This window comes from Abramis brama (assembly GCF_963993115.1).
Source record: "Abramis brama genome assembly, chromosome: 20".
In the NCBI taxonomy this organism is placed as follows: domain Eukaryota; kingdom Metazoa; phylum Chordata; class Actinopteri; order Cypriniformes; family Leuciscidae; genus Abramis; species Abramis brama.
Genome location: NC_139982.1, coordinates 19741705 through 19751127, shown reverse-complemented (window position 1 = coordinate 19751127; position 9423 = coordinate 19741705). Strand labels below are relative to the sequence as shown.

The 9423-nt window shown below is 38.1% G+C and overlaps 1 protein-coding gene across 2 annotated transcripts in view; it reads right to left on the bottom strand.

Annotated features, from left to right (window-relative positions):
• Positions 1-1000: 1000 nt before the first annotated feature.
• il17rel (interleukin 17 receptor E-like) overlaps positions 1001-9423 on the bottom strand; it is a 14856-nt gene continuing 6433 nt past the window's right edge. The window contains exons 10-18 of one of the 2 annotated variants that reach the window (XM_084095270.1): positions 7307-7467; positions 7159-7203; positions 6526-6583; positions 6047-6198; positions 5669-5734; positions 5511-5568; positions 3517-3639; positions 3093-3142; positions 1001-2522 (exon numbers count right to left, since the gene is read on the bottom strand). In XM_084095270.1, the coding sequence (XP_083951396.1) occupies positions 2514-2522; positions 3093-3142; positions 3517-3639; positions 5511-5568; positions 5669-5734; positions 6047-6198; positions 6526-6583; positions 7159-7203; positions 7307-7467 (722 nt within the window). In that variant the 3' untranslated portion in view covers positions 1001-2513. The remainder of the gene's footprint in view (positions 2523-3092; positions 3143-3516; positions 3640-5510; positions 5569-5668; positions 5735-6046; positions 6199-6525; positions 6584-7158; positions 7204-7306; positions 7468-9423) is intronic. The other variant, XM_084095271.1, reaches the window with a different exon arrangement.

Here is a 9423-nt window from a genome sequence, read left to right as displayed (position 1 = left end):
TTTCCGGCGCACACCAAAAATCAACCAAAATAGCCTACAGCCAATAGCCTTCTTGGCGCGCCTATATAGGCTATTTTTGAAGGTCAACATTAAGATTAATCACAGCGTGCTTCATGTTAAAAAAAAAAAAAACCCGTGACTTGACTTTACAATCCGGAAAATAGCCAATTATTTCACGGACCCCCTGGCACTTGAGAGCTCCTGGTCTACACAGAAGAAAGCCCTATCTAGTCTATTCCCCGGTACGGGTTGTGTCGAGACATTCGTTAGTCTGGTGGTTTGATTATGAGAAAAAGATTAAATGTAGTTGCAATAAATGCGTTAATAATCCGCACAAGGGAGGACTCTTATTCTGTTGTGCAGAACTGATGACGGAATCTTCGGCTGACAAATCAGAGGAAATGGGCGTTTAATTCCCGCCCACGTGTAGAAATCGAATATTCAAGCTGTTTATTCATTTTTCTAACTGAGAACGAAAAACGAGAAATCCAGCTGAATTCTTGTTTTTCGTTTTTTGGAAAAAATTAAAAAACGAAAAAGGAACCGTTTTCTCATTTTTCTACTTTCAATATTAATTCAAAAAACGACTGAACGAATGATACACGGATTCTCTATGCGGTGCCTGATTAGAAATGATAGAAAATTGGTTTACATTGTAAATACTGTATAGAAAACATGTTCATAGTGTCTTTTAAATTACATTTAAAATATCACCTTATATTGCTGAAGCAAAAATTCCCTCATGACATAGCAAAGTATTATAGTTGCACATAACTTCTGTTTCATGAATACTACAAATTAGGACATCCTACAGTGCACTCCTCATAGTAGGTCTATTCATAAAACAATACATGGAAAGTACCTAGATTACCTACTTCCATCGAGATTATGAAGTGCACATCTGGTGGACACTTTACTATCCCATGAGGCCATGGGAGAGGAGTTGTGAATGGCAGTGAAGTGACGGCGTAAGTCACAATGCAATGACAGAATGGTGGATGTAGTAAGTCCAGATTTCATTCATATAACACATTCATATGATACAATACATACAACTTTCAAACATACAATTTTATCAGTCACAAAGTAAGTTCCACATCAAATACTAAGTAGCCTATATTGATTTTTGAATACTAGGCTACATAGTAGCGAAGTGAGCATTTTCTGAAGTGAGAATGGAATTATACTCTCTGCTTTGGGATTTATTGGTTCAAACACCAACAGATGGTATGAGTCCATGGTAATAAAACTGACCAACCCAAAGGTTAGAGGACAGGGCTGGTGGCTGTTGACCCCAACCAAAAAGGTCACCGGTGGTCACTAGTGGAAGTAGCTAAACATACGACAACTCAGCAAATGCTTTTGTCTGTTTCTTTTTTTCAGTGCTTTATCCCTTTATCCCAAACACGTTTCGGCAGCAGCACAATCAGTCGAACATTCTGTAAGGGAGGTACAGAAAAGGTAGTGGTCTGGTCCGTATGGAAAGTATCAAAATGCTTCACTCCCAGCTGAAGACTCGCAGACAGCAGGTGGAGTCTGGAGGCAGCAATGAGGTCATTGGGGCCAACAATTTTCACATGGGTTTGTTTTACAGTGTTTACACCAGTCAAAACTCCCTAGCATACCACGCGGTGAGCTAAACCCTGTGAACTCTTGGTATGATCAAAAAATCACATCACCCATTTATGCTCAGAAAAACACAACAGAATCACTGACTGAGATGGCCGATGGTGGCATCTCCCCAAAACTGAATTTGTTCTATATCTGGGATTGAGCTTTATTGTTTGGGCTTTACTCTATCCTTCAAGAATGTTTTCATCAGTAAACCCCAGAGCTGATTTCACCAGGCCCCTCCCATCGGCAAAGAGCCGCACCATCCAAGAATGTCATCCAGCATCTCTCCATCCTCAGGATCAGAGAAAAGTGTGCCATTTAAAAACAATGACGACGGCAAAGGCAACACAGGAACATATGCAGTCGCAAAAGTTTCTATGGCAATGAACCAACAGACAGGGTTACACAAGTGTCTGTAAGCTGACCACCCATTTGTGACCTAGTTACAAGCCTGACGTGAGAGAAATATCAACATGAGAAGCAAAAGCTAATTCATACTGCTTATACCTAAATTCATTTGTGAACGACACTGCCCTCTGCTGTACACAAGTAGTAGCTCACAGGTAGCAAACCAATTTGATTATGCAAAGGAGGAAGTAACAGGAAACAATTAGTCACACAAGTTCAGTCTTATATTGGTCTTACATACATTTTATATACAAATGCTTTAAAATCTGTGCGTAAAGTTATTTTTTGGTATTCTAATACATTGCATGTTATGAACTCTAAAAGCACCTTTTGCATTATTGAAAACAAATGTTTTTAAATGCATGACTCAGATGTTACAACTTCTGTGTGTGCATCAGACAAGACAGACAGTTTCAGTCCTTACAGTAAAAAACAAAACAAAACTTTAAGACATGCATGCTTCATCGATCCTCACTTGCTGCGCAGACATGTCAATGATTCTGTCAAAAGGAACATAAGACATATTAGGTAAAAGTTAAAAGGATGTCATGTTAACACTGGCTGCATCCAAAATCGCATACTTCCCTACTATATAGTAGGTGAAAAACAGTATGTGACAAAAGTAGTATGTCAAAATTCACAGTACTCATAAAAGAGTAGAAAAAATGTACCCGGATGACCTACTACTTCCAGTGAGATTCTGAAGTGTGCAAACAATGGACACTTTACTATCCCATGAGGCCACGGGAGAGGATTTATGAATGGCAGAGAATCGACGCAACTGACACTGGTAGGTCACATGATAATGACAACATGGCGAACGTAGTATGTCTGGATTATATTCATACTAAACACACTCATACTATAGAACATACTTTTTTAGCTGTTGTGACGTAAGTACTTTCAAAATAAGTAACTACTCAAGAGAGTATGTGGTGGTGGGTGGGTTGGGATGGAATGGGGGGTTTCCTCATGTCTGTTCACTGCCGGGGATGCCATGAATCATATGATTGTAATCATAGATAGTAAACTAACATGCATTATTCATCATATCCTCTTGGTTAACGTACCGTCCCCTGACATGTCAGTTTCATCCATGTTTTTCTTTTCTTTTCCCCATCTATTGAACCAGAAACAAACACACGAAAATGAACCACAAGATATTTCCAAGAAAAACTAACAGTAGCAACGGGAGTCTAGCAACCAGTATATCAGAGATTTTCATCTTTTTTATTGCAACAAGTCCACACCCAATTCGTTTCGCATAAATGCGGGTTTGGAACTGGTAGGTCTACTATTATTTGACTTGAGTTAAAGCCTTCCATCTGGCATTTGCTTTGAATTATTACTCTTATTTTGAATGGAAAGGGTCGTTAAATGAGACCTTATCTTAGATTCTTTCATCTCAAACCAAATGTATACTGTTACCAACAACAATCTCACCATTTCCTTCAAGCCAGCGGCAACAGGTGTGTCAAACCGCTGTCAGTTTACCTTTGATTGTCAATCTACCGAACAAGGCAGCTGCCAGGATCACTGTCAGAAAAATGACAGCTGACAGTAAGATCTTCTCAATGTCCTGAAAGTGACTTCTCTCCTGGTCACGACACCAATTTACTGTGATTAAACAACAAAATGCACATCCTTAATAGCTTGTGGTCTTGTGTACAATACAGTAAATATAAAAGTGAAATATCACAAGTGGCACAACTAAATACATTTTTTTATACATTCCATTTTTTTGTGGCCACAACTTTATAATGTACCCAGCAAACACAGAACGTTGGCACAACGTACCCAACCTTCTAACAATGTTTTAACAACATGGCCAAAAGGTTGCTATAACTACATTGTGTGGTGAAGGTTATTACAGCGTTGTCACAATGTTGACATCAAACCAACGTTCAGGGCCATTGCTTAAGGTTGTGCCTAGGGTGTCTGGACAATGATCATTTGAAATTCTTCATCTCATTCTTCATCAAGCAAGGATACGTGAGAATTGTGTTTAATTCACTTCAGCTAAATAAGATACGTAATTATTCAAACACAACCTACAACGTCCTTATCTGATGTGAAATTTTTTGAACATCTTCTGGTCAGGTATGACAAATATTTAACTTTATGCCAAACGTATGAAGCCAAAATGACTTTAATGATGAGTAGGTTAACGTTAATTGATCACTCATTGAACAGGCAGTGACGCCTACTTGCACGTTGCAAGTTAATGGTTTTTTTGGGGGGTTTTTTGGAAACGCACAGAGAAAAAAATGTTTGTAACTGCTCGCTCCTTTGATTTGTCGTCTCATTCGTTTCTTTGCCAGATTTTCGCATGTTTGCTCATGCTAGTTAATGTTAGTCCACTCCCTGTATAATATGTTTGTTTGTTTTTCTTCTCACAAATGTATGACTTTTGGAAGTGCAATTTGATTACCATATGCAGTTTTAATAAAGTTGAATTAGCTAACATTCTATGTCATTTTTACTCTTCAAAGTGTACACTTGCAGGTTTTAATTATAATGAATTTACTGTTAGGCCCATAAATAATAATAAGGATAAACAATATTTAAAAAGTATATAATTATATAAATAATAAATATATGACTAATTAAAAATTAACCACAAAACATAACATGCTAAATGGGGGATATCTATAGACCTATCTAGCATTAAAAAAAAAAAATTGTCAGAACGTCGTCTCTCAGTCGCTGAATGTCGCGCAACAACGTTGCTACAGCCCTGTCGCGTCTTACAATTCTACATTGTTACAATGTTGCGAGCACATAGACAGCGACGTTGCCATAGAAGAAATGCAATGTGCCACAGACGTTGCCACAACGTAAATATGTGTTTGCTGGGTATTTAGCTACTTTTTTAGTAGCTTGAGTGTAGCGACATATTACTATTTTTTAAAAGATTAATTTTACTGTAATTTGTACAGCGGAGTAGATGTAGCTGTATCGCAGATGACGGTACTTATAACTACATTTTTATTAGCATGACACTAATTTAGCTGTCAAAATTGTTTCGCTTTTCCAGTACGGAAAAACGCTATATTGTCATATTTTTCACATCATTGTTTTATACCCACAATTTAGCTATTTTCTGTTAGCAGCTACCACTATAAAAGATTAGCTTGACTGTAGTTGAACTATTTTAAAGTATAATTAACTGTAAATGCAGTTAACTCAGATTTTCATTAGCATGACACTAGCTTAGCTGTTTTCAAAATAGTGTAGCTATTGCAGTAAGATGGTACACGAATAAACGCTGCATTGCTATGATTTTCCCCACATTGTATTCCCCCACAATGTAGTTATCTACTATTTTGAAACTTGTAGTGCACTGTAGCTACATGTAACATTTTCTTTAGATTAGCTTGCTTGCAGTTGAACTACTTGACATTATGATTAGCTGTATCTTGTAGCTCAGCTACAGTTTCAAAGTGGCTTCCCCAACCTCATCACCATTATAGGCTATATGTACTTACAACACTGAAAGTCGCACTGAAGTACAGGGACTGAGAAGTGCACATCTACCCTCTGGACCTTTTGCACAGGAAAACATGAAACAATTTACATCAATAAATCATAAATGACATAAATCCAGTAAGTTTTATCAGCACTGTCACTCTCTTTGTTGTCTTACCTGGATGCAAACACACACTTCACATGCATTTTTAGACAAGTTGAAAACTGTGCGCTTCATTTTGTCCTAGAAAACAAATAAGAACTGGCATGACATCAAACAAGCTTAAACAAGACTGCCCTTGTGCAAAGAGTTTTCCTTAGAAACGACCCTTTTCTTAGTCATGTCATCGGGTACAAACCAGGTGTAAGGTTTTACTTTGACAGGGGAATTGCTTTCAATGGAAGCCTTAAGGCATGGTTTACTAAGATGAATAGGAGAGTACCGAAAAACAAAATGATAAAAAAAACATCTGTATGACATCATGTACATCTTGTAATACTCTACTAGATGTAATAACTATTCCTACATGCTGATGATCCTCTAATGTCTCCTTACCACAGAAAGGGTTTGGGACTTGTTTCCCTCGATTTGTTTGCACTTAGAAGATGGTTTCATCTCACAGACTGAAACTGAGAACTTGGCTTTGACCCATGTTGATATCTCTGCCCACTGCTGACCATTTTTTGATGTCATCTTTGCTGTCCAGACTAGTCGGATAAAACATTAAAGTCATTTAGTCGTCATACAGTGTGTAGCATAAACAAACTGCTTGTTAAACATGTCCTAGCTAACAGGGAGCGTTCTCAGGGCGTTCTGGCAGTAAGTTATGAGTAAACATACTTCCAGTAACATTAAAAGGAAGTTCATGGGATTTTTCTTCTTCTATTAAACATTTTAATTGGACGTTCGTCTAACATTTTTTTTAAAGTTATTGTTTTAGAACTTTCAGAGAACATTCAAAAGTAACATTTCCATAACTAAATGGGAGCGTAAGCAAAACATATTTTTGTTTGCTGGGGTAGCGCTTTGTATACCTGAGAAATTCCCTTTGGCAAAAGGACACTTAATCCATGTCCCCACTTCAGTAGTAAACTGTAAAAAAATTAATAAAAAATAACGTCATTACAGTGAATAATCAATTTTCAATGACATCATTATTTGTCAATGACCATTAATTTAAAGTAACAGTTCACCCAAAAATTAAAATTCTGTCTTCGTGTCTAAACAACTCATGTTGTAAATTCCAAGCCGTTTGATAGTTTTTGTTCCAGGAATAGACCATAATTTAAATTATAAGATGTTTTTCATTGAAATTCATAGAAAACCTTCTCTGCCCATATAGCTATGTAGCTAAATAGCTATAGATACGATTACAATAATCTTTAAAGCTAATTGTAATATACCACGAGAACAATATGGATATAGTGCAGGATAGTCATATGGACAACTTCTATAATGTTTTTATGTTTTGTCATTTTTGTAACATGACAGCTCTAGTCCCATCACTTTCATTGTTTAGTATAGAGCAGCAGTGATAGACTGCTTCATCTCCTTTTGTGTTGCAAGAAAAAAAGAAGAAAAAAACACGTTTAGGATCATGAGGTTGAGAAAATTCTGACAAAATTTTCATTTTTGGGTGAAAGAAAAAGCAATAAAAAACATTCTACCTTCGTGCAAAGAGTAGGGTGTGGATCCACAGAGGAGAATATCACCTGAGGTAAAAGCAGAAAGAAATGATGTAAGGGTTCCTGACAATCAGCTATAACTGCAGACGTAATAAAAAGGAACAAAGGATCAGAGAGGATGATAACATACTTTTCCCCCCTTTGAATGAGAAACATTTCCGAGGTCTCGGCAGCTTTTTCCTCCATCAACGTGGCATAGAGAAACTGACACTTTGACAGGACACAGCGGCTCCCATATCAGCTCCTCCTTATTGAAGTCATAGGTTATCCCAGACCACAGTTCTTCTAAATCTGCATTTTAAACAAAAATATGTTAAAATCCCAATTATAATCAAAATCTCTCTTGTCCATAGTGATTTACAGTTTTTCTTGATTGCTAACACACTCTCACCTATTCCCAAACCATTCATTCAGTTCTCAATCTACCTCTCAACAAAAATTCCCTAATTCTGCTCAGGTTTAAACATGTTCTCATTCAGAAAATAAACTCAAGCGTCACAACGTGAACTCAAACACACATTTATCCATGTTTGAACATTATGTAGCAAACCTGTGGCCTGTTGCATAAAGCCGGTTTTAGTTGCTACCCAGGTAAGTTTGAGATGATGCATTGCTATTGATCAGTCTTAGAATGGACACGTAAGTGACTGCAGAGACCAAACTCTGAGGTGCAGATGCGCCCACAGTGGACACTTCGGACCCTTTTGGGGTGGAAAGTACAGCATGCATGCCTGCGCTAGCGGCTTTCCTCTGCCACCTGGGATATGGCCGCTTCCTAGGCATCAAGACCGGTCTTACAAGGTGGACTTTGTCAGCCGCCAGACCTTCGATGGATGTTACTGGGACGCCATAGGCCTTCGGTATAACTTTAAGATGATCTATATAATGTGTTTTAGGTGTTTTATTTCATATTTTGTATGTTTAGGGGATTTTATGGTACTAAATTATATAAAAATGCATAATCCATTTATTCACTTTTTTGAGCATAGACCTGAAAATTTAATTTCCAACTTAAACTGTCGTAAATCTTGAATGCTTTAGAGCACAGATTTAAGTTTGATCTCTTTTCAAGGACGACACTTGACAGATTATTACTGAAGTGAAAATAGGTTTAAAAAATGTAAACTTAAAAAAAAAAATGTTTAAGAATATTACGTTTATTGTTATGAAAAATGTGCAAAAATACTATTTTCAATTCTTATATGAAATATATATTTTCAAAAACATATTTAACTCTAAAACTGTGAGAAAATCAAAGCCATAAATCTAAACAAGTTCAAAATTTGAGCCTGATTTTTTTTATTATGAGCTTAATAGAGATGCGTGGTTGGCGGTTACAGCCGCAGACTCCGCGGATAAACCGCGGATCGGGCGGATGACGTGACGAAAAATAATATTTTAATTCAATTCGGGCGGGTGGCGGGCGGTTGAACCAATCAAATGAAAAATATTATGTATACAGCAATCAGCGGATGGCGGGCGGGTGCGGTTTTGAAAATTGGTCAAAAACGTTGGTGCGGATGGATGGCGGACGGATGATGAGTTTTGTGATGCGGTTGCGGATGAAATAGCCCATCCGCGCATCTCTAGAGCTTAAGTGCTCACGGAAGAGATGAGTTTTCAGTTGTCTTTTGAATGTTGTCAGGGATTCTGCATTCCAGATGAGGGTGGGGAGAGCATTCCACCAACATGGAACCGTGAATGAGAACGTTCTGGAAAGTGATTTTGTGGCTCGTTGACCGATCGTAGGCTTCTGGTAGGGATGTAGACTTGTAGGAGTGAGTGAAAGTAGGAGGGAGCTGACCCTGTGATAGATCTGTAAGCAAGCGTCAATGCCTTGAACTTGATGTGAGCAGCGAGTGGTAGCCAGTGCAGAGAGATGAACAGAGGAGTGACGTGGGCCCTTTTTGGCTCGTTGAAGACAAGATGAGCTGCAGCATTCTGAATCATTTGTAGAGGTTTAGTTGCACATGATGGAAGTCCAGCCAGAAGAGCATTGCAGTAATCAAGCCTACATATGACCAGGGCCTGGACGAGAAGTTGTGTTGCATGTTCAGTTAGGAAAGGCTTGATCTTCCTGATGTTGTGCAGTGCAAACCTGCATGATCGAGCTGTCTTTGAAATGTGATCTGTGAAGGTCAGCTGGTCATCCAATATTACTCCAAGATTTCTGACCGACCTTGATGGGGTGATTGATGCTGAATCTAGCTGGATAGTGAAGTCGTGCTGTAGAGACGGATTGGCCAG